Source organism: Antennarius striatus, chromosome 22, assembly GCF_040054535.1.
Source record: "Antennarius striatus isolate MH-2024 chromosome 22, ASM4005453v1, whole genome shotgun sequence".
In the NCBI taxonomy this organism is placed as follows: domain Eukaryota; kingdom Metazoa; phylum Chordata; class Actinopteri; order Lophiiformes; family Antennariidae; genus Antennarius; species Antennarius striatus.
Genome location: NC_090797.1, coordinates 7,657,647 through 7,683,984, shown reverse-complemented (window position 1 = coordinate 7,683,984; position 26,338 = coordinate 7,657,647). Strand labels below are relative to the sequence as shown.

The following is a 26,338-nucleotide window of genomic DNA, read 5'->3' as shown; positions in this document are numbered from 1 at the left end:
TTGTTCTTTCCCTATTTTCATGTCTGATCCACAACAGCCCACAGGGGGAAGCTCTGTCGGCCGTTCACTCCGAAAAGCTTTTCTATTTGATCAACTTCTAACATATTTGAACAATTTTGGCAGGAATGAGTGGAAGTAATCCAACGGCTGCCAAAAGAGTATTTTTAGGAGATGAGAAGATGCCCCGGTTCACGAGGAGCAGAGAAGGAATTCGGCTTTCTCATTTCAGCATTGCTGCATACCCCAAAACTACCAATAATGTGGCTGACATCTTCCATTTGTGAAAACCTTTTGAAATTATCCAATCCCCTCCTCTCGAAAACACCGCTCCATGGCACTACTTTTCTTACCCAGTAGAGGCTAGTGTGCAACTGATGAATATGAATATGAATATGAATATGAACATCCTATGAATATGACAGCTACATTGGAAAATAAGGCTTTGGAATGCATTCATTGGAGGTCAGGATAAAGGAGGGGTGGGCAAACCATTTCAACCAATCCAAATAGGAGAATTGCCGTAGGGGAATCAATGGGACATTGAGCAACAGGGCACAAAGAGACAGTGTTTGACAGTTGTGTAAGGTAAATGTTAAAGCCATTCGTGCCATTGTTTGAGGCAGAGAAAACAGGGAGAGAAAAGCCCTGTTCAATATTCCCATGAAAGGATGCTGATGGTGGGTGCCATTAAATACGGCAACAGAGTGCAGATGAGAGTTCAGGGCCATTGAGGATAGATCATGAGAGCCCTCTGCTGACAAGTATATCAACACAAACCAATATCTTTATCTCCACCAAAAGAAAGTCTCTTGCATCCAATTTCTGCTAAGCATTGAGAATAAAAAGAAAAAAAAAGACTATGGAATCGGTGTGATTATTCTGTGTGGTTGAGTCATCAGAGATAAGATGCTTTCTTTCTCATCCATGTGGAGACCTGAAATGGGACTGGGAAATTGTAATCATCATTTAGCACTAAAATCTTATTTATGGACACCCACCTACTGCTGAAAATGAAATAAAGAGATGATTTAGTGATAAAAGGGTACATGTGGAGGAGATATGTGCTGAAATTGTGAAGAGAGTGGGCACTAGTCTCTCTTTTTTTTTTTTTAAGGTTTAGCATTAATGTTGTGAAAATTTGCAATCTCTTTTAACAGATGTGAACCTGCAGGGCAACAAATATGTTGTTCTTTACTCTGTATATGTTATAGAAGTGATATTTTACTCAAATTCTACTAACATTCTGTTAGTGGTTTGCATCTGGAATGAAGTCAACTTAAAATTTCTGATGTGCATTCATTTATTTACTCTTTTCAAAAATGTCATACGAAATTCATTGACATTGCATGAAAACAATATATTTTTACCTCACATCAGTTGTTTATTCACCTCAGTCACACCTCCAAAGCCATTTCATTCATTGAAAAAGCCAAAAGGACTGAAAATGTATTCATTATTTTATCTCCTGAGAAAAAAAATCCATTTGACATGTTCTGTATGCCACAGGTTTTGTGAATAATGTCAGAAAGGACAAATAAAACAACTTCCCTATCCCTCTCTGAGTTTACCACAACCCTGTTTGGCTATCTTTCACTTTCAGACATGCTACCAGGGGTATGTGAGGAGAAATTGTGCCAGCAAAAACAAATCCCAAACCACGACAGCAGAGAAACACTGTTATTGAATGGTGCACCTAAAATTCACATCTCTCTGTGTGTCGTCCACCAGGGAGTAAAATGGGAATGAATATTAATAAACCAAACATTTCAAACTAGAGGTGAGAATTTTTGGGATGTGCGTGATCTACCTGGCGGGAAATCTGCCTGTGTTAGGCAGAATGTGATGCGAACAGAACAGTTGCTGGCTGGTGTCCTTCGGAGAAATTAGAGGAAAACGACCATTGATGATTGCCTCCCACCAAACCACAGAGGTTAGTGATTAAAAGGACAAAACTCACTCAGTTGCAATCATCCCTGAAATTGGAAGGATATGGAGGTAAAGCTGTGACTCAAATTCCTGCAGGGATAGACTATTATTATTAATTTTAAAATCAATAATTTTTTGGGGGGCTATTACTGTTTTGTATGTGTGTCTGTTATTGTGTGTGTGTGTGTCTGTGTGTGAGTGTGAGGGGAGAGGGGTGTTGCAGGGGGGGAAGGGGGCTTTGCTGGTCGAACGGTGCTCAAGGTGTGCCTAGTAGATGTTGAACTGTAAACATTTTTCTCCAGCACTGCCCTGTGATCTGAGTTGAGCCTCAGCTGAGAGGGATATGTACAGCTATTTGCTTTTGTGAGGCTTTGGTAATGTTCAGTCATGCTTTGCTCCCCTGCTTAACAGGCTACAGGGGAACCAAGAGGGCCGCGGCCCTTCAACAAAACAAAGAAACCTCACCGTGTCTTTGTTCTTTCACTTTTACAGAACATATAGACTCAGACCGTTAACATCTATTTCAAGAAGGCTGAAGAAACACAGAAATGCACCTCTGAATCACAGCATGTGGGCTCAGGAAAGCACCATTTTATACATACATATTTATATACATGTGTGTGTGTGTGTGTGTGTGTGTAAAGTGTACTGTATGTTTTCTCCAATATCTGTATATATTCTCCAGTATCTGTTAGTGGCACTAATACTGTAAACACAACGTTACATCTCCACAAAGTTCCATGAAGAGCTGTCAAAGCTGTCCAACATGATTTGTTTTTCCAAAGTGAGAAAATGCATTCCGCCCACACTTTCTCTGTTATTGTCTTACTTCGATGTCAGACAGTCACAACTCCGCGTCTGAGGCATGTCTCGGTGACAGTGCAGTTTAGCATGCTTTGCAAGCTAATGCCACCGCCAACCTCAACACGGCTTCACCTCAAGATGCAAGATGACATCTGCAGGCAGAATGCACGACGAGTCGGGAGAGGAACATTAATGAATCCTTCATCAGACCGGCTCACATCCTCTCCGTCAGGTCGCAATGTTCTCTGCATAATGAAATGGAAAAAAAAAAAAAGACAATACATGCAAAAAAAAAAAGCTGATCATCCTGACTTGGAATTAGCTACAAATAATATATCATAAGAATCATCTGCTGCACTTTATTAAGCACCGGCCTGATGCATGAACCTATTTAATCTGGTAGAATGTAGAAAGTGCTGTAATGCATTTCGGATAAAAATATCCACCAAATAGGTTATGTTATATAGGCATATATCCTCCCCAGCTCCTTCACTCATGTATATTTCAAATGCCTGACCTTGAAGCTCTATTGTTCTCCAATAAGTGTGGAGTGGTGACTGGATTTGCATGACATATATCTTTAAACCCCCACGGGTGTCACGTTGCAGAACACATTATTTTGCCTGCAGATGTCACGCTGACAGAAGCATCTGGCTTGTGAGACTTGATATTTGGCTTTATTATATTCAGTCTGTGCAAATTTCCAACCCCTTGCATGTCCAAATCTTATCATAGGTGCAGTTATTCACATGAAGGAAGGTCCTACCCTCGTATTGCTTCACTCCTACGGATGCCCGTAGTGACTTATGTCATTTCCCGCTGCACTTATGCATTTTATATATCTCAGCAAATGTAAATTTTTACTTTAAGTAAAGCGCTCTTGGTGAAATAACAAACCTCTTGCAGTGTGCACATCTACAAAGGGAAACTCTGACATTTTCTCATAAACAAATTTAGATTTTGCTCTCCAGCCCACGCTTATCTTAAAAAGGCACAGATTTGCAGCTCCAAACGGCAAATGTTTGTACCTCCGTGGATATCAGTTAAAAAATAATCCAAATTTAATGTTTAGGTCGCCGAACAAAATAAAGCCACTTTCAGGAGATTGAGCTTTAAGAAGAAATATAAAACACTGATATTTGGAAAAAGGTGTGGAAAAGCGCCTCAGAAATGTATTCAATTTACTTTCTGCTTTGGGTCGATACAGTTCATGTTTTTATTTTAGTGTACATTGGTCATATACACTAAAAATGTGTGCTGCTGGGGGAAATGGTATGAGTGAAGCTGGTGTGGTTTACAGGTAAAGGTCTTTATCTCTTCAGCAACAGCTGTGGTCCTGCTCACACTCAGCCCTACCCTGTGACCCCTGTTTTGGGGTAAGTGGATGGTAGACCTCTGTGGGAAATGTTTTCATATGTGTAGGTGGTATATATAGGTTATCTGAGACCGGAAATGTGTTTAAATACAAAGGATTTAAACACATAAACAATATTGTGCCTTTGGTTTGTGCGATACAATATGAGGTGCTGAATAGGAGGACGTATTGTTCAAGGGAGAAACTTTTTATCTTACCTTGGTTACTGTGAAAATTGGAGCCTGAGTCAGCTTGTGTGAAGGAATCAAGTTGCTTCTTCATGTCTCATTATCATCAGGGGGTGCCTAAATTTGATTACAGTAATATCCTTTTCATTTTTGTCAAGTTTAACTTTATGTACCTAATGTACCACATGCGACTATAGTGAATTTGAAATTTAGGAAGGTGCTATGAAAACTTTGGAATCTACCTGAATGTGTAACATTTTATTGTGTGTTTTTCAGTGTAATACACTTTTAGAGGCAAGAAATAAACTGGTAGCCACTAAATTTACAAAAAAATGAATTTGACTTTAGCAGAAAATGTAGATTATTGTATCAAAAACTGAGACTATAATGTTTCAGGGTCGCCGACAAACTTCAGAATGTTGGGAATCAATATTGACATGAATCAAAGTTTTGGATTTTGCTAAACTATAACACATTTCATCATCTGCTTGAAATATTTTGTGACTAAAACAATACCTTTCTTCTTTCTAAATTATGATATTTATCCAAACTAAACAAACTAGGGCATGCAAAACCATAATATCCTGCTGTTTAAAAATGTATTTCTGCATTTAAGCATTTACATAGACTCTAGATGAATAAACACCTTATATGTAAATGCAAAAACATATGCTGTTTAAAGTCTGTTTTACTCCCATGAGACAGATGATGAGTCTGGCAGCTTAAACTAACAGTGGAATCATACAGCTGTGTGAGTGAAGGTGGTAGATATGTGACAGGCTTGAAAGTCTTGGATAGTCTCAGTGTTGTTGTTTTTTTTTTTCGAAGAAAGCGCTGGGGCAAACACATGGTTTAAGTCTCATTGATATTTTTTCATTTGTTGTGCCTGCATTTTGATAAGACCTCATTTTCATCTGAGTCGAACTTCTTTTCTTTGTGTTTGAGAAACCTTTTCATGTGCGGCAGCCTCTACCTTACATGTATTTGTTTGTGTGGATCCTCATTCATCCTGCTAATCCTCGAAGATGGAATCCAAAACAACTTTCAAAACTGGCGAAGTCCAGCTGCTTTTGATTCAAACTTTGAGGAGTGCTTCTTTTCATTACTTTTATCTTTATGGAGGGGGGTAGTGTGGGGCTCACCACTGAATCAACACCAGGTTCAGGTATTTTAGATTTGTGGTGAACAGTGTTTTGCAAACAACAAAATAACTAGGAACCAACATATATTTACCCTTTTCGTAACATAGGCTGGAGGCGAGACGATTATAGTCATCTTGTCTTCAAGAAAATGGAAGGATGGACATTCTAGTTTCAGCTCTGTTGTGATTTCATGATAAACACTGTCGACCTTATGAATGGTACTTATATGAGGTGGGACTTCAGAGTCATTTTATAGTTTACTGGGGATCACTTTGTGATTCCTAATGACAGATTGAGGCTGTGTTATTATATGGATTTCCTTGCGAGACTAAAAAATGACATGAAAGTATGTACCGTCACTGTGTGGTATGATACGTGAGGAAATGCTAGAGCAAAGCTTCACAAAACATTAGTTTATGTTAAACTTCATAAATCCAAATGATATTTAAATTTGAAATTTTCAATGAATTATTCACGGGTGAAGATGACTGGCAGACATATCCGCTACAGCAAAGCTCACCTTAATCAACAGCATTTGAAGCACATTCCTCACTTCAAAGAAGACTCACTCTGGAATCTTTGGTGAAATGTGCTGCTATTTCACTCTAAATATAAAAATCCAGCCTGTCGACAAGGAAAATAACAGAGATTGAAGAAGAAATTGCATAAATGGACAGAGGCAGGGTTCTCTGTGAAACGGGAAGTGGAGGAAGGAAGAGTTAGAGGGAAAGAGAGACGGAGACAGGAGGGCTTGATCAAAAATATGTAAAGATCATGCCAATGTCTGCAAAGGATTTCTTGTCCAGCATATTTTAATGAAGAAGTGACTCGAGGTGCTTTCAGAGTTTTCCTGAGAGGAACACAGACTGACACAAATACAAATGTGGATAATTTAATTAGACCGACTCGTCTAAATTGGTACTTTTGGAGGGCAGGCAGGCAAGAGATTCTGGGAGATGAGAGAGGGGAGCCTGTGACCGCTGATTCTATCAGTGGGGTTTGAGAGATGGAGCTCTGCTTCAAGCCTGTCAGGTGGCTGCCAGGGGGTTCCTGTCCAGTATTTAGACAGCCAGGATCTACAGGGAAGACTATTATTAGCAATCAAGAGGCTCCCAAGCCCAGAGAAAAGCTTCTACACTGAGAATAACAGAGATTAAGGGTGAGAGTAAAACTGGGCAGTGAACAGCAAGTCAGAATCAGCGTCACCCTGGCTGACTAAAAACTATCCTCATCCAGCGTATTCTGTAAATGCTCCAAATACTGTTGTGTAGACTGCAAAGACTTCAGTTGTTAATTAATGGAGAAACTATACGCGGATGCAGCTCAAGTAAGATTAGCACACATTATTAAAGTATCATTATTTATTTACTAATGACACAAGGTCTCAAATTCAAGTACTGTAGAAAACAAGTAAAGACATTTCCTTACTGAGGGAAATGTTGGGGAGGTTAAGAGATCAGTTAGCTTTAGCTGTTTTAATCAGTAAGTATTTCATCATTTTCAATTACATTTGGTAAAAGCCTTTGGTTTATAAATTAGATCTAGATAAAGTGGATACAGATTCCATGAAACTTGATAGAGGAGTGAAAAAAGGACCTAATGATTTTTAAAAAAAATTCTACTTTCTACTGAGTGTTTTCCTACTTCATTTAAGCATTTGGCATCTTACTTTTACTCATTTCTAATTGCTGAAGTCATCAATCTTTTGTAATAATAGTGAATTACATTCCAGGGTTAAAGGTTTCATTTAAGTTTTTTAAATAGTCTGCTCCTCATGAAGTATTGTTGATATTTTTGATATGAGCAGACCTTTTTAATTCTGCAGAAAGCCATTGCTGTTGTTGATGATAGTTTCATTGAAAATGAGACAGATTCTTTGCATAATTTCCTGGTAAATAAAGAGAAATTACAACAAAAATGAACTGTAAAAACATTTCACAAATGCCTATTGACAGGTTTTCACTGTTTGTTTTATCTTTGGTTACAGAAAATGTGGTGCTATGTCCTTGGGAAAAGTCAGACAGAAAAATCCACTCCTGAGTGGATTTCCCATCTGGATGGCTGCGATTCAGAGGAGTGAATGCCTCACCGAGACACGGGACATATTGAAGGGATTTATGAGATTCTTTATTGGGATTTATTGAGATTCTTGCTCAGATGAAATGAGAAATGTATCAACACAGGCAGGCCTTTGAAACAGGCAGGCAAGAACGTGAAGTCAAGCAACCGGTGCTAGTTCACTGCCACGGATAATAGCTCATCAAACACAAGTTTGATGATGACTGCCCACAAAGTAATCCAATTCTTTAAAGTCCCCAGGATGCCTTCATTGAAGCTCACCACTGTTTCTGACGTGTCTAGGTAGAGATGATGAGAGGAAAATGCCACAAATTTTCTGACTTGCGTTTTGTAAAGGTCAGCCAGTGGGGGGGTGAGAATGTGTGGAGAGGGTCCCTGTTATCTCTTAGAACAGCCCTGGAGGAGTCCACAGGGAGCCGCACTCGAGAACAAAAACAGTGTGTGTGGTGCTCTGTTTGTGTGTTTCTGCCTTTCTGTGAGTGTGCATTATATTTGAGGCCAAGTTTGGGAAACAGAACTTTGTTTGAACAGCGGGATGGAATGACAGCGTTGTCTAATGATAAAACACGGTAATCAAAATGACAAACAATGGCCCTGTAAGAGCATTGGAGCTGAAACAGCTGAAATTGAATACTTCAATTTCTGCATGAATGCCTCCATTACAGTGATCATATTATAAATATACGCCTGCGCAAATCTACTCCATCGCTTATCCTCCCACTCATCTCTGTGCCCCCTCTTTCTTTATTATTAGCATTCATTGAGGACCCATGCTTTCACTGCTATGACAATTTCAGAAGTTTTCAATTATTCGGCTTCTTTCAGGATTAGAAACTGCAATCCCACAAATGAAGAATTCTTTCTAAATGCAGCTCCACTCCCGCCTCAGACTTCTATCAGAATCTATTCATCTTTGTCATTTTTTTGGACCTTTTCACATGGAAGTAAAGCCAAGGGGGATACAAGTGGATTAAACTTTTAATAAGAAGTTTTTTTTTTTTTTTTCGAGTGGAGACAGGTTGGTAAAATACCAAAAATAAAATGCTATTAGTACTGGCTCAAGGGGTAAACATTTCAAACAAACACAGAGAATGTTCATCTTAAGGACGTTGTAAATGATAGTGGAAAAGTCTGAAAGTTTGAGGGCTGTTATTGTGAAAGTTTTCTCCCACTTTTAACAAGAGGATCTGTCTTAAGCCTCACATTATGCAAAACATTCTTCCAAGAGGAGCTTCTTTTTTGCAGCAACACAAATATTATTAATTTAGGATGAAACAAAGGATGTATGACGGAAGCAAACATAGCTGAAAAAAAGGTTCAAAAAAGAGTAAGAAATTTGAACTACAAAAGTATCAAAGACCAAAGGCTTAGAGAAAAAATGAATACAATATATTATTATTTATACTTGGGCAATTGCCGTATTTATTCTTTTTTTAAATTTTTTTTATCAATGCTAAATGTCAAAAGTTTTTCCCCACAAATTGTTTAAACTGATGGCCCCAAGCACTACTTTATGGGCATTTGATTGCTGCACGAACAACACTAGCTAGCTTCAAGGGGATGTGCTACAAATTTCAGGTCCAGAAATAGAACTGGGTTTTGCTATACATGTACAAAAAGAGCATTTTGTCTGTTTTATCAACTGACATCTGCAGATATTCGCTTTCATTACCCTTGGCCTATTTCTAAGTCTTTAACCCAGCTGTGGTTGTTAAAGCCTGTCTGCGGTCCCTTTTTCCTGAGACTGTCCTTTAGGTTGTTACATACAGTAGATCAATGAGTCAGCTGCATAGCCTCCTCATAGCAAAGAGATAGTGAGCAAAAGTTGAGCAATACTTCTTTACTCCTTTAGGTCCATATTTTTGCTCTTCTTTTAGACCTGCAGTTTGTGACCTTGGTGGCTGTTTTCCTCAAGAGACCAATATTTACCACTTGAAACAAAACTGTGGGTGGAAGACGAGAGCAACCTTGGCTTTCCTACCAGTATATGAGATGTATCTTCAGAACTGAAAATGGCTGTAAGATGACGGAAAAGCTAGAGGGAGAATTTGGGGAAAAAGCTTATTTTTGCATAAGAGAAAACATGCTTATTGCAGCATGTTTGCCATTGCCGCCTACAACTTTCTCCTTTGCACAAAATGCACACGGGGTTGGGCTTTTATTCTTGTCTGGCTGTGCAGTCAATTGGCCTTACATCATGGACAGCGCTTGGCCGCCTTCCCTGTTTTTACTTTGCAGGTGAGTTATGAGGTGTGGGGCAGGTTGTTCCTCTCTGACCTGGTATTGAAGGCTGTTCCCTGTTCCACTCTATCTAAAACAGAACAGCAGTTATGTATTCAAGTCTGACCCAATTCACAACCACGTACACCTTTGTCTGCCATTCATAACCCAGTGAACATGCAATGGGTTGGCCTCTTTACCCAGATCCACTTCAAACCTTCTAAACTGTAATCTTGTTAGCAAACAAAGCAATAAGCAGATGATGGCTGAAGGTCATAAAATCTTAAAAAACGTATAATAAAGTAAAAAAAAAAAAAAAAAAGAGGAAGACTTCCCTTTGGAAACTATAACGTTTGTTATCTCAGGGGTAAAATATTATTAAAACATGTTTAATTCATGTAAAGCTAAGTGATATAAAAAGCACACATGTGTGTTATGATAATGTTAGTGTTCATCATTAATATGCCAGAGAGGGTTGTTTACATAACTACGTGCATTTAAGCAAATTCTCAGATTAAGAGCTACAGTTTGAGACATTAATGCTTTAAATTAAAGATACTAAAATCTAATGTTCACAGAACCATAATGGTGGAAATCTTTTTCACACATACAGAACAGTAGCAACTCAAATCATATCCAGTTGGTTTTAACACCAACTCGTTTAATGGCTTCATCCTACTTTAACTTCCCCTGCTTCAGGATCAGACGGAGGTGAAGGAGCTTACAATGTACTCTCCTCCATCTTCTCATAGTAATGACATCATTCCCATTAAGGGGATGAAGAGAGAGTGTTTGTCTGCGCCTCAGAGTGCTGTCCCTGTTTATTTGCTGGAAAACACAAGGATTTACTGAGGGTCTATTGATATGTAGACAGTATTGGTTTTCCTCCTCTATTCTTTTCACCAAGAACCCACAGCTGAGTTAGGATCAATGGGGCAAATTGAGAGTTTGATAGGACTAATTCTCACTGGCTCATGAGCCACAATAGCCACTAGATGATTCTGATGTTTCAGCTTGAATGACCCACACGGTCTGATGTTTGCAGACATCTAGTTTCCATCCTGGGGGAACTCTGATTCTACATTTAGACTGTGCTTCAGATTTAATTGCGAGCAGTTGCTGAACATGATCTCATCTGAATCCCTGGTTTATTACAAGCAGATTGATACAATATATTTTCCTTTCTCATAGGCTCCTTTGCATTGAGTTTAATTTCCTTCCTAGATTGCATTGCATTTTGTAACATTAAATAGCATAAATTAAATGCTTTCATTGATTAGTCACTTGATGGAAAATCAAATATTGGTCACAGGGTTTTCACTGATAAATGTCCACTGAAATCAAGTACCTACTAAAGGAACTCACACAATGTCTCCCTAGCATGTAGGGACCAAGAAAAATCTAAAGGATGGATTGCAAAAACTGTCCTTTGTTCTGCATTTTTTTTATTTTTCCCTAAGATAATGAGATATTTAACATTTGCTTTGGTAAGTTATTTCTGTCACCATAATGCGCAAATAGGGGAGAGAGGCAGCTTGCTCTGTTATAATACCAACCAAACCTTATACTTCTGTCACAGCCTTTAAGGTTCAGTTTTCATCGCCAACTGTTATTCTGATTGATGGAATATCCCCAGAGCTAACTTCTCTACATAAATAAAATTATGTAAAGAGGTGGCCCTTGGAATGGCGAAGAGCTTAGATTTTTAGAAGCATCCAGATCAAGGTGGGGATTCAGGAAATTGTTTTGCAGCCTTGACAGATGTATGCATCCTTGTCGTTGAGTCGAGTACATCATTCTGAAAACAGTTCCATGATCTAACTTGAACAGGACGTGCCCCGTCTTAACCTCTCAAACCAAACGAGGCAATACAAAAAACTACTTTAGTTCAATCATGGATATCTGAAGCGACGAGTCATGGTCAGGTTGTCGGGGGGTGAACACTTGAAAAAAACATCAAGCTGTTCTTCTCCCTATCACAGAGTATTGAGTCATAGGTGTGTCTGTCAGCATGTTTGTTGTGAGAGAGGTAGAGCATTAATGAGGAGAGCATGGTGACAGCTTTTAAGCTGGCAATCCCCCCGTGCTTCTTATCGAAGCGTTACACAGACAGTGCACATGCCTTCCAAATTATAGCTAAATGCTGCGATCCACCCAGTCATCCATTATAGATGCTGTCATTCTCTGAAAATAGGCGCTACATGGCCGGGAGAGGATTCCATTTTATTTATTACTCAGAGGAGGAGTGGGAACTCGTCGTCTCACATGTGGATTTGATTCTCTTCATGGGGAAATGGTTAATTCAGTTTAATTTCGAGACCCATTTCTTCCTTCAGATGGCTAGATGGTGGATGTACTCATTCAAAGTCATCAACCCCATCTGCTTTTATGCCTACACTGCACCAAGAGCCCATCACTCTGCCTGTGACTAACTAAGGAAAAGGTTTTCTTATCTTTTGAAAAGCCACAATGCCTTTCTCTTGGAAAATGATCTTTATCTGTGAAGCTCTGAGTGAGTCTTGACTCTGAAACCCTTAGAACTCATGTGCACACTTCACAGAGTTGGGATTCAGTGTTTTTTTCCTTAATTTTTAGGTTATGGAGATGAATAGTTTGGAACCTCTTAAAAAGATTCTATAATGAAAGAAAAAAAAAGGAAGTTGGGAGTCTGAAGTACTTAATCAAAACAGGGTTAGCGCTGCGACAGTTGCAAAAGTATAAAATCAATCATGTGAAGGATTCGGAGGACTTTTCTTGGCAGGCGTATTAGATTTGCTGCCACAAGGGTTGCAGTGAGTGCTGTAGAAATTAAATTCGAGGTAGAAGGTACTACAATAAAATCTTATAATTAAGTATACATTTTGAGTATTTTATTTTATATTCAGAGGTGTTGTTTGAACAGTTATAAACTCATTTTGGGACTTAAACAGGTAAAAGAAAAAGCTGACTGTATTCCAAAATTGAGCAAAGGGTTTCAGCACCAGTTTGTCATTAATTAGAAATGGCAGATATAATTTCCTTGCCAGCCTTAACCTTTCTACAGGAATCCAAGCGCAGAAGAGCGTTTTTCACCATCAGCCAGGTAATTGCCTGTCTATATATCTTACCGTCTATATATCCATCTGAGAGGATAACGTCACCACAGTGCATTACACTGGTGATGGGGAGCCAGCAACAGCTTGAGAAATTTGAATGAAAAGCGATCCTGTATCAGCATAGCCACACTACAACATAATTTATTAACTCTGCAATTCAAGTAGAGGACAACAGAAAAAAAATCAATGAATAATGAATAGTTGTGTATGGAGCTAAATTGTTAAAATAAAATTTTAAAAAAACCTTTAAAAATCTACTTTTATAAAATACTTTTCAACTGCTTTTCTTACATGGAAAGAAGTTGTCAAGGAAATGTTTAATGCCGATTAGTTAATAAAGTATTTACTCAAAACTCCTGGTTTTGAAACAAAATCAACTCAATATCTAAATGCTGCTAATGTCTTAGCAACAATAGCAGAGAATGCTTAAAAAAATGGTATTTCAGAACAACTTTGGATTACCTCAGGAAAGCCTCCTCCACAACCAGGACTAGTGGTCCTGCTCATATGTCAAACAGAACTATGGACAAAGTAATGGCTTGTATCTCAGGATAAACATGTATGTCAAGTCGCTTGTATGTCATGGTACTACTGTACTATTCTATAGATTTATAACTGACATTAGGTGTTATTTCTTTGTCTTCTGTGTCACTTTGACACTTTAGGAATAGAACAGTCACTCTGAAATGCAGGATTCCCTCTGTAAACATTACAAATTTCATGAACCATGAATTTTCTTTCCCGTTGATACACGTTCATTCATTCGACTCAGAGCACTCATCTGATGCAAACACTTTTTTTCCAAATTAAATTCTGAGTTTCTCACCATGGATCATTTTATTGAAGGTGAAGTGCCGTGATGAAGCTCAGCTTGCCGTGACAGCGAAGTCATCTGTAGGGAGAATCTTAATACAACAATGACGTCAACAGTATGATTCATATCCCGGTCATCTCATCTCATTCTCATTAACACAGCAACCTCTCCGTTTGCATCGGTGTTAGACCCTCAGGGTGTAAGCAAAGCATTTTGCTGAGTAACAAACATATTGAATGCATTTCCTTCATGAAACATTGTGCAAAAATTAAGGCATGAAGCATATTAGGGTTGAATCTTTGAACCTGACAGTATCTAGTCTTTTAAATAATCAAAGCTACGTTTTAGGCATTACAAGGATCAAACCAATCAGAAGGTCACCTTCCACTAAATATCAGATGCGCATGGTTCATTAATATGCAAACAGAATGTGTGCTTGATCAGGGGATCCTCGGTCTCATCATCATCTCCATTTAACACCATATGAGAAACTCTACTGATGCCTAATTCAGAGGGAGGTGAGTTATAATGTGTGTGTAATAAAGATGCGCAGAGCGGATTACTCATTTATTGTCTGCAGCAATCCCTGAGCTGCTGAAACAATATGTGGCTCTCCCCGTTAAGAGAGATGCTGCATGCATTTGCATCCAGTGTCAAACAGAAACAGTTCTTTGTTTGTCTACATTTCTGGAAGTCTACACACAAACACACAGAGTCCAGTTTCACAGGGTGGACTTGTTTTCAGTATAGCTGACACCCACCTGATAAATCCTGAGGCATTCTGGAAGACGCATGAAAATCAATGTCAGATAATAAAAATTTCAACCTTAAAGTGTATCGTGTGCAGGACTTTACTTAACTTCATTCATAAGTACAGGGAGGTAAATAATTAACATGGTCAATATCATTTTCAAATATGTTCAACTTTACTTTCGCATCAGAGGTCAGAGGACAGAGAAACAAGATCGGAGACAAATCAAGGCAAACTCAGCACAAGCTTGAAGAGAGTGACAGCAAGTGCATATCTGACTGACACAGCGGCAGGAAGACAATCAAAATGTTGATATTGGAATCCATCTTGGTGTAAATTCCCCAGGCTATTCCTCCATCTCATAACATTTGGGAAAACTATTGGTTTTTCTCCATCTTTTTTTTCTGTTCCACCACAGAGCTGAATGTGAGGAGTTCATAGATATTTTCCATGACTTTTCAAAATAAAACACTACTTTTCCCTTGTTTTCCCATGTCTCTTCCAGAATGAATGGACAGAAGCAATGGGCACGAGTGGCTGTGATGGCACTCCTGGTGCTGACGGTGATGGCAGCTGAAGGAGGCAAAGCAGAGAAGCAAGGTGAAAACAAAATCTGTAGCAAAATCTTGAATAATGACAGATACAGTATGTGTGTTCAGGTTGCCACAGTCTAGCAGAAATGTTTCTACAGTACTCACTGCTACACTTCTGTTGGATCAGCAGTGTGTGTGTGTTACATAAGACGCATCGGATGGAGCTCATGCTCCACCTTTTCAATTTCTGTCTATTCATCTTATCAACAAAAAGGACACACACTGGATTACTCCTTGGCAGGATGCACTGTGGGCGTTGTCCCTCTAAACGACTTCTTTAGTCGCAACTCCTAAGAAAAACAATGCGAAAACGAAAAAATAACCATTGGGATGAAAGTAATTTGTCTCCTTTGAGAATTTAGCAAAGACAAATAGCATTATCTTGCAAAAAGGCAAAATAGGTTAGACAACTCCCACTTGAGGAAAGAAAACAAGGTTCAGCCTAATTTAAAATGAACAAAAAGTTAATTTGCATTGGAAATTAAGGCTGGAAACTAAACCCATTACATTTGCCTTGATGATAATTTAAAAAAAAAAAGCCAACAAGGGGTAAATATTTTTTATAAGCACTAAAAGTTTACATTTCTTCTTTCAATTAAAACAATAAACAAAAACCAATATCATTCTGACAAATTATTTTGAACCACAGTTGTAGATATGGGAACTTTGTCAACTTAGACACATTGTTGAATATGATTGACAGCAACAGGCTACACTCCTTGCAGACAGTCACAGCCTAAACATTAATGTTAAATCAGTAGGCTACTTCATTGAAATTATTTGTTCCGAGCAGGAAAACAAGGTTTTAACTGGTGTAAAAGAAAAAAAGTTGGCATTCAGATAATTAATGTACATACAGTTACAAGTCTTAACAATACTCTTGAGTCAAAAGGTCGCATTTTGAACATGTTGTAGTGGGTTAATCCACATAAAATTGGAGGGCTTTAACACATTGACAACATTTAAAGGTTGTACAGAGTTGGTTTGTGTTTGGTTCAGCAGGAAAGAAGGAGCGCAAGTCAGACTGTGGGGAGTGGCAATGGAGCGTGTGCGTAGCCAACGAAGGAGATTGTGGGCTCGGCACCAGGGAGGGAACTCGTACCGGCACCGACTGCAAACAGACCATCAAGACCCAACGATGCAAGATTCCCTGCAACTGGAAGAAGAAATTTGGAGGTGTGAGAGAACCTTTGAGACTTCCTCACCTACCTCTCAGCTAAAGTTTTGTTTCACATGTGTAGCTAATCTAGGACAGGCAAAAGATCCAGAGAACATCCATCCCTCTATAAAATGCCATGCCTCCTATTCCCTGTCTCCCTTCCCATAATGTATACTGGTCTGTCATTCATATGAACAATGGTCCCATTCTCACAATAGGAATGAGAAAGCTGGCTAATTAGAGGTACAACAGAAATGTCTGTTAAGGACGTGATACATCATTATGGAAGACACAGGCATAATCATCCTGCTTTCTCGTTTGCTTTTGGGCTTGAGGCTGTGCACCCTTCACAGCTAAAACGTCTTATACTGACAAGCCTCGGGGACTTTTGTTCCCCCAGTAAGGACTGGCAGGCAGCAACCTGCTGCTCTGCAATGAGTCTGTCACGAGTGATGAACACACTGCAGGAAATAATGGCCCTACTAACTGGCTGTATAGATTATAACAGCAAAAGTTTTGGAGAAGTGGCAAAAAGTTACATGCCTCTGGATAGAAAAGTAAAGACATTAAACTAGCCTTTCTTCTTCTGCAGAAGCTGAAAATCATTACAAATTAATGTGAGAAGGAAAAACCTTGTAAAGACGGTGTGACCTTGCCTTTGCAAAATTGCTCTCGAGTGTAAAGGTGTAAAAATAAAGAAAGTGAACATTAGCTTTTAAGTGTTCAGTACATATTTTGGAGGGATTGTGATGTAACAATGGAGGGAGAGCATAAATACAATGCTAAGGTAATGGTTGTAGTCTCACTGTTACTGGCATTATGACCCCAAAAATATATATAATTGTAACGTATTGATGTAGGTGACAAACTCATGTTCCTCAACCACAGAAATATTGGACTAACATTTATCTTAGTTTTCAGGCCGACATCACATAATACAATTCCTCAGATGAGTGGCTTGTACCATTGGCAATATAAATGCCATACACATACGCACATATTTTCTTCTCACTGAATTGCATGCGTGACAAAAAAAAGAGGAAATGTATTTCATCCTCCTAATAGATTATAGAGGTAGTTAATTTTCTGTAAAGAGACACTATCCTTCTGTAGTTCATTGGGTATAGGTGATACATACAGTACATAATATTCAATATCTAACTATAATTATTTCTGCATCATGTGGCTTAATGTTTTGAAAGGACAGAGAAATGCATTTCATATTCTAGGTCAGCATCTTTTTCTTTGCATTTAAGCCATTCATGGGGAGAACATCTCACACATCAAAATCACTTCATCTGTTATAAATAAGCCTGCAGTTTGCAGAAACAGTTGAATCATAATATCATCCGTGGATTAGTAGAAAGTCTTAAAAAATGATTTTTAAAACCAAACCTCCAAACAGGTTTTATGGAAATCTGATGGATCTCATGTAATGTTTTGTGTGTAATAATATTTGGTTGTTATTAACGCTTATTATTATTATTACGGAGGTGATGTTTTCACCCCTGTCTATTTTGTTGGCCTGCCTATTTACCAACAGGATTCTGCAAAAATTACCAAGTGGATTTTCCATGAAATGTGTTAGGGAATTTTCCAAAGACAGCGAAAAAAAATTCAAAAGATCGGATGTTTTCCAGCCATTCTGTCCTTTCTTCACACATACTGGACTCAGCATTGCTGCAGGGTTGCCAATGCGTGTGTGTGTGTATGTCTGTTTTTGTGTGTGTGAGAGAAGTACATTGGCTGCCTGACCGCCAGATTCCTGGGAGTAAGCAAACAAAACTCTCTCTCTGAGACAAATTAGGGCGGAGCGGGGTTTTAAAGGTGGATGCTCGGGAAATCTCTGTTGGATTCTTGCAACAATGGCCCTGTCATTTGCTCCCCCACTCCCCGTTCCTCCTCTCCTCACCCCTTTCTGTCCCCTTCTACCCTTCTCTGATGAGCACCCTGGGATTTCAGAGGCAGTGACAAGGGGCCCAATGCTTTCATGTGAGAGGAAGCTGTGGAATGAGTGTCACAGTCTCTAGGGAACCTGGCTAGAGTGGTAACAAAATAATGGTGGGAGATATGAAAGACATGGACATATACCACACAAACATAAAACTGTGCTTACACACAGACACACACACACACACACACACACACACCTCTTCAAATACATTCTGTTAAGATGCACAAGCCATTGCTGCTTTTCTAGACCAGTCCTGGATCCTCTGGGATGTGTTTACTGTGTTTTAAATTTGATATCCAATCAAGAAAAAAAAAAAAAAAAAAAAGTGAGGTGCTGCTGGACGTACTTCCAACGATCTACTGTGAATTAGTATTTGTTCATTATTTTCAAGAGGAGCAGCAACCAGTCTGTTTTTGATGACATTCATCCATCAGCGGGTTTCATTATATGAGAAATATAAGACGCCATAAGGCAGCATCTGTTCCTGTTTGCAAAAATCTATAAGTACCTTTTATGTTGTCTTAAATAAGAGCATCTGGTGATGAGGTTTCAGCAGGACTGACTCTAGATCTTGGACAGTGATAAGAAAAAAAATGATGGCGAAGGCATTAAAACTGCTCATCAAACAGCCATTCAAAGTGCATGACGCAGAACTCCCCAGGCTGAAGAGGCTCCTTTCAATGACTGACTGCAAATGACTGCTTTTTAAAACAAATATAGATGCTGTTTTGTGTCATCTTACCACATTGTCTGCTTGATTGCTCCTACATTATCGCCCTCAGAGCTACTTCACCAAACAAAAGCCTATAATTAAGTATCTGATTTCTCTGTGAGCTATAGGGGAATGCAAGTACGACTTCCAGGCTTGGGGGGAGTGCGATCTTGCGACAGGCAAGAAGAATAGGACAGGTGTTCTGAAGCGAGCCCTTATGGATGCAACCTGTGCCTCAACTGTTACAGCCACCAAGCCCTGTGGGAAAATCCCCAAGACCAAGCTGCAAGGTAAGCTGTAAGGCTTAAATCACCACAAGATGAGAAGCAATTGTCAATGGGTCACGACATAAAAAAAATAAAAAAATAAATAAAAAATGGCATGTTATGGTATACTGTCCAGGAGCAGAATTAGCAGAAAATCTTCATAGATGACTACAAGTCAACCACATCTGGCTGCTGGACAGTCAGACAACAACTACACCATGTTTAAGAACATTTCACTTGTCTTTTCACACGTTTAGTCTTGAAGCATGAAGTTACGACACTTTCTTCAGGTAACCTTTTTAGGGACATGCAGTTCCTAAAAAGGTTAGCTGAGGTTAAATCATTAAATTGGTTTGGTTTAGATATCGCAGCTGCTTGTCTTGTTATTTTAATTACATTATATTCAGATAGCTACTTGCTAAGTTCAACTGAGGATAAGTCAATGTTAATTTCTGATTTTATACAGCAGTCACACTGTTCTTTTGGTGATAGTCATAAATTTTTTTGATCCATATGCCACCATGACCTCCAATTTGCATAGGCTTTTTTTTTTTGCACACATTGAGATTATTTTTTCTTTCTCTGATGCAGAAAGACTTACCCAACGTTTATACGCTGATGACACTCAAAAGGAAAACAGCAAATCTTGAAGGAAATTTGTTCACATCAGTGTTCCAACACGGAAAACTTACACCTTCCTCAGTATCGCCTGATGTGGCCACATCTATTGGCACTATTTTGAAAAAAAGGAATATCATCCCTGATTATCTGTGTTTGTACAAAAACAATGAGTGAATGAAGCTAGGAAATGTGTTAATTTAACTGTTCATAATAACTACTACAATTTAGCCAAAAAATATCTGACTTCACATAAAAGGTTTGAGTTTGAAAGCAGGGAATGTTATTTGCTCTCCGAAGAAATGCCCTGTTGGGTTGGTTTTTATCAAAAGAAGCATCTCTGCAGAACTACACTAATAATTTACAGTTGTTCCAGTTCTTCTTAGCGATGTCAAATCACTGTAAACAGTTACAGGGAGTGCTGGATTAGTTGGTTTGCTTAATTAAGTATAGCTGAGGGGTGTTTACCACTTGGATGCCTCTGTTTATTTAACTGAACGGCTGATATCCTTCCTGACAAGCTTAAATATGTTGCGCACTTTGGGGAGTTGGTGCATTTTATCTGTAACACAGGATGTCGAAATCTTAGATAAAAGAATCTGGGTTTCATTTAAATCCAGATCTGTTACCGATAGTAACGGTGTCAAGGTGTATTTGAGAGCGAAGTTGTGTAGGTACTTATCCTGTCTTCGGTAAGTGTAAGACTGATTGTGTCTTCGGTTCATCAAATCCTTTCAAATGATTTTGAAAATCAGCCAATGCCAGGCATCATCCACACCCAGTCCAGTCAGTGTGATGTAATTATGAACCTTGAACTTTCTTCAATCATACCAGAGAAACTAAAGTCAGGCCATTATTTTAGATGCTGTGGAAATTTGACTAATTAAAGATCTTGAATTAACGCAAAAATAAAACTGAAGGTATACTTATGAAATTATCATGTGGATGTACTAAAAATATAGATTTTATTACACTCTGCATCGCAAAATGCCTGTTAAACCGATGTTCGGCAAACACATGATTTATTCCAAGAGACCGGATGCCCTTTGTTGCTTGTGTAAACAAGGAAGTCACCGACCCCCTATGAACACCTTGCTGTCCAAACTGGATTATAATGAGTGCAGAATTGTTGCCAATATCATAAACTGCAGCGTTATCACGCTCAACAGATGACATGTGTGCACACAAGGTTGGCACATGAAGTTTGCTTAACCTTCCAGTCGCTTCATCAAACAAAAACTGTCAAGTAAAGCCGCCAAAATACCAAGATAAGACAGAGCGAAGACTTCTTAGACAGTTTTCTTTACTCCAGGATGTGTTCAGCTGTGGCTCTGACTCCTGTAATGCATCTGTCTGCTCTTCTATTTGTTTTAGGATTTTATGCCAAACTTTGTTTGATTTTCAAACAGGGAGCCTGTTAAACGTTTTGCTCCGCGGCACATTATTAATTCATTGCGACAGTACGTTTCTGGAGGAGCTGTGCTTGCCATCTGTGCCAAGCTTTACAGCAAATATATAATACAGGATGTCAGTGTTGAAGCACAGACGTATGAATCTGTCATGGGAAGGTGCACAGAAGTGTGGGGGATTTTTTTAAAATCATCATTTATTTTGAGTGTCAAACAACATTTGCTGTTATTTTAGACAATCTTTGCAAGGAAACACAGCATGTATTGGTCATTACAGTACATGCCCGATGACTGCATATGTTAAACCTACAAAGATCTAATCACCGTAGGTGAGTTCTTACTCATGCACACTGAACATAAAATGCAAATTCATACATTGGATTTAATGTTAATTTGGATTTACTCTGTAATACCCTTCAATTCTATGTAATGATTTATGCTGTCAAGAGGTGTTGAGGGTGGATCCTCTGTCACAATGCAAGTGGTGAAAGGTGAAGAAGGGTTCACCACCTGTCCATCACATTTATATTAACTCTCCAGTCGGTTTTCCAAACCCACATTACCTTATTTTGCTTGTGCCATCATTCAAACATGCTATTAAGAACTAGACAGGATTCAGTGAACACAAGGCAGCTCAATTACCCCATTGTATCACGCAGCCCAATGATCAGGATCCCCACTAAAACTTAGTCATTGATTGAGCCAAAAAAGAAAAAAAGAAAAGAAATAAAACATCATCATAAAATGTCTATAAGCTTTTGAGTGATACTACCTCACAGACAGATAATAGAAATGCAAAAAAAAAAAATGTAAATGAAAAGAGAGTGATCCAAATTTACCCCTTTTGATGATGCATGATTTCTTCCTCATTATAATCAGATTATTCTGCTTTTAAAATAGAATTAGTAACGATTCATTTGGTAAGAATAAAATTATGTATCATTGACTTTTCATATTAAAAAAATTCAAATGAAATGATACAAATCCATGCATGTACATGACTGAAAAAAAGTATCTGATTTGCAACCTTGTGCTTTGGGCTATGTACTAAAGTACATTAGCTCCAATGAAGGCCAGATGTGTGGCTGTGGAGTGACAGGCTAAGAGGTGAGAAAGCTGTGAGCAAGGGAGAAGCTGAGAGCAGATGACAACTGCCGAAATGAAGGGAGGCTACTGGGGACAGTCCACGCTATCGGAGGAGTGTGATTGAGTGATGTGTGGCACGAATTCCCGTGTCTGCCAGTTGGAAGATAAGCCCTAGAAAGCAGAGAGGTAGCTGGGAATGGAACGAAGGGGGTGAGGGGTGCAGATACACAATGAGGTGTGTGCAGGGAGGGGGATTGTGTATGTTTTTCTGTGTGTCAGGGGATGGAGATATAACCTACACCTGTAAGATCAAGAGTTTAATGGAAAAAAAAAAAAACCCAGACATGTTTGGAGTGGCAGGGATTTAAAAAAAGTGAGGCGACCTAACCCCTCTGGATGGGAGAAGAGGTTTACCTAACCAAATCTGCAATTCTGAGCAGTCACCTTTGCTTTTGGAGGTAGGCTTCTCCTCACTGCAGCTGGTTTCTGTGACAGAGGTAGCATCTGTCATTTCCAAATTCTGGAGGAGACAATGCCAAGAGGTGCCTCGGGAGTGATCTGAGATTCAGACTTGCGTGTCTTTGCTCAGGTGAAACGCAGACCCCGAGGAGCGAATGAGAGAACAAAGAGTGACAGAAATGAAACATCATGAATACCTGTACAAACCTCTAGGTCCCTGCCTCTGCTTTCAGAGGCAGGGACCTAGAAAACAGGGGTGAGACGTGGATGAAGGAGTGTTTGGACACCCAGGTTTGATTTCAGGTTAAACAAAAGGAATTATCTCATATTTTAATTTGTTGGGTTTCACAGGACAGAATGAGGCTTTTATATCTAGCAAAGGCGTGGTTCCTCTTCTGCTGAATCAGTAGCCCAGAACAAACATTGGCTTTGAACAGGCCCTTTCATGTTTTTGTCAAAGTAGGATTCTGCTCTCAATAGTTTGAATAGACAAGGTGGAAACAGTCCTAGAATACGATTCTCTGTCAGAAATGGATAGGAGAGAGAATAGGGTTGCATTTGAAGTACTTCAGCCTGGTATTAGAGTTTCGATCTCATTCCTAAAGCAGATACGGAGTCAGAGTGAATCCTTTTATCTTATCTGTGCCTGAAGACCAGTACATTCTGATATAAACAACAGAGAGGATAGAAAAATGAAATATTCCAACAGTAAATATAAGCAAATATAACGAAATTGAATATACAGTATTTGCATGGCTGAGAGTGTTTTGCATACTAAGTCTAAATGCCTGTGGAAGTTTCCTACCAAAATATAACAGTCGAGAAGAGATTTTTTAAGATTTCCATGAAGTGTCACTGAAACCTCTTGAGGAAGCGTACCTCTTTGTTGAACAGGGTTGCTTGCCGACAAGCCATTGAAGATTTGTGAGTTATGGAGGTGAATTTTGATAATTTCTACAAAAAAATGATGCAGGAGTTTAGTATTAGTCTTTTTAGATATTACCACATTAATTAAGTACATCTACTGTTTTCGCCTCTGAAACAAAACAATACTTGTCAATTTTCATTTAAAAATCTTTAATTTATATGAAACTTTTTGAGCTAGGAGACCATAAGCAATGTGGGAGGATTTAAATTTAGTATTGAGTGCTGCAGTAGGAACTTGGTGTTTAGGTCTGAACAAAAGCTTGGCTGACACTTCTGTTCAACATCTCTGAGCTGAACAGCTTGTTAGAAAATGCAACTTATATAGCAGTAAGACTAGAAGTGCTAAGCATCAAAGAAATACAAAACAGACAGATATAGACTGAAAACTATGATGATGAAACTCACAGAAAGGTAGAAGAAATGCTTTTAATGACCAGTTTTAAGCTTTCTTCTCACCAGACTTTTGCACTTGGGATTGATGGAAAAGCAAAGGTAATACTAATTATTTTAATGGCTCTTTTCTATGTATCACATAAGTGAGAGTTTGTTCCATTTATTTTAAACCAACTTTTCTTGTCTATCCAACTGGAAACAGGGACCAGCAGCTGACAGGGCTTCATTTAGGCCAGTAGGTAACAAATGTGCCTACTTAAACCAAAGAAGCTCAGCAATCAACCTGTTGCATCTTGTTTGTTTGACTGTTAACCTTGTTTCAGTTTATCCTTTAGTTACTCAAATTGGTCAAAGTGGAGAGATTCTGCCTTGAGACTTGGGCCTACTCAAAGTTTCTTTCAATTAAAAGGCACTTTTTCCTTATTGCTGTCTCCATATTTTTGCTCACTGGGTCTCTTTAAGACCTGATTTAGAGCTGATGTTTTTGGAAAAGTGTATTCACATCATGTTTACTGTGATTTGATTTTGTGTAAAGAGATTGACTTATTTTGTCATAGCTTCAAGTTTAGCATACTGTATGTACATTGTATCTTTCGACATTTAAAAGTCAGTAATGCTTGCGTTACTGAAAGTGAAAGCTGGGAACACATTTTAATTTTCTTAGGAAGCTACGTACATCTCTTCACAGTGTTGGCTAGGTCCGAAGTAGCTCAAATAGCTTTGCATTCATTTCCCATCACCCCACCTGCTGGGCTGGACCAACATTGCTGCTTGCAACCCCTCCAACATCCCAGCATCCCCCTACCTAGAGGCTTTGGTTATGGGAATTCAAGAATCATGAGGTCACACATTACCATTATTTGTATAAGTCATTAAAGGAAGAAAATATTCAAATGACTTTTCAGCCATGATAAGTAGAACATGAGTTTGATTTCTCATATAATTTTTAATAAATTGTGAGATACAAAACAAAGAAGGGCCAAATCTATATTGCTTGTTTTATATATTTATTTATGTATTTATTTACAACCGTCGCTACTATGTAACATGTAAGAGTTTTTCATTAGAAAAATCACATTTCTAGCTGGTTTTATTACAAATGACACTTAAAAATGTTGAAGAATTAAAAGACTCAAAAGGCTGTTTTAGGAGATAAAACATTTCAGGTTGTGCTCTCATATGCATCACCAGACTGGAGAAGCCACACAGCAGAAAAGGGACTGCATAGACGAGGGTTTGATAGCTTCCAGGGCACCAGTGTAATGTTGTGGCAAGTTGATTTCATAGTGCATACACACAGACACAAAATCAGTCCCCAGGAGGAAGTGCATGGTGTTACTACATTAAACAAGCACAAACGCGCGCGCGCGCACACACACACACACACACACACACACACACACACACACACACACACACACACAAACATAAATAATGAATAAATAAATAAATTGATATGGTCAATTACAACAATCAGAATTGGAGCATCTGTGCTCTTCATGGACACAATGGGATTTGTTTTATTTTCAAAAAGATCACCTCTGGCAGAGAATTCATCTCCATAAGCGCTGCAGGTTGTAAGTCTTCCTCTCCTCTGTGCTTGCAGATGCAAAGAAGCAAAAGAAGGAAGGCAAGAAACGAGAGCGCACCCAAAAGGACTGATGATGCCGCTCATCATCAGGAGGAAGGAAGAAGGTGGAGAGATGTCCACTGCCCTATTTCAACATGATTCCTCTTTATATGTCCTGTAGGTTGACAGTAGGGAGCATATAGAGCTTTGACAAAACCAGTGGAAATACGACTTTAGTAATGTTTTACTTTTTTATTCTTTCTAGCACCTGATAAGAAACAGCTTTTATGTTGTAATAGGAGACATAATACTCAACGGTAGGGGTGAACTATGAATATGGAAGAGATTTGTTTACTAGTTCTTACATAATGATGCTATCTTTAGGATAATTTTTTTGGAGAACAAATTGGATAGGATTTGCCATACAGCTGCATAGCAGCACTCTAATTTGGAAAGCTTTGTTCCATGTCCTGATATAATGATGCATTTTGCTAAAATTGCAGCTCTTTAACATCTTCCTCTCATTAAAATGAGCCAAAAAAGTTTTTCAAGTAGCATACGCTGACGGTAACACTTTCCACCAACACAATATGACTTTTCTTTCCTCCCGCTGCTCTGTTGTACCTCAATTTATACCCGTTGATTTTTACTCTCAAGCTTTTGACTGTAAAAAGTTAAAATCTTCACCATGATAGTCAGTTAACATTCCCTGTTGTTTCCTGTTCCATTTTCAAAAATAAAAAAAAGACAATGAATAAAAAAATAAAGGCAGACATTTTTTCTTCCAAATTGTGACAGTCAAAAACTGCAATTTCTAAC

General features: G+C 38.7%; 1 protein-coding gene across 4 annotated transcripts in view; it reads left to right on the top strand.

The window, feature by feature from the left end:
- Window positions 1-26,218, top strand: part of ptn (pleiotrophin) — a 35,983-nt gene extending 9,765 nt beyond the window's left edge. Inside the window, exons 1-5 of one of the 4 annotated variants that reach the window (XM_068306973.1) lie at window positions 8,226-8,511; window positions 14,879-14,973; window positions 15,966-16,142; window positions 18,920-19,081; window positions 25,556-26,218. In XM_068306973.1, the coding sequence (XP_068163074.1) occupies window positions 14,880-14,973; window positions 15,966-16,142; window positions 18,920-19,081; window positions 25,556-25,611 (489 nt within the window). In that variant the 5' untranslated portion in view covers window positions 8,226-8,511; window position 14,879 and the 3' untranslated portion in view covers window positions 25,612-26,218. Of the gene's footprint in view, window positions 1-8,225; window positions 8,512-14,878; window positions 14,974-15,965; window positions 16,143-18,919; window positions 19,082-25,555 lie in introns of those variants that run through there. The other 3 variants (XM_068306975.1, XM_068306972.1, XM_068306974.1) reach the window with 3 other exon arrangements.
- Window positions 26,219-26,338: the final 120 nt, after the last annotated feature.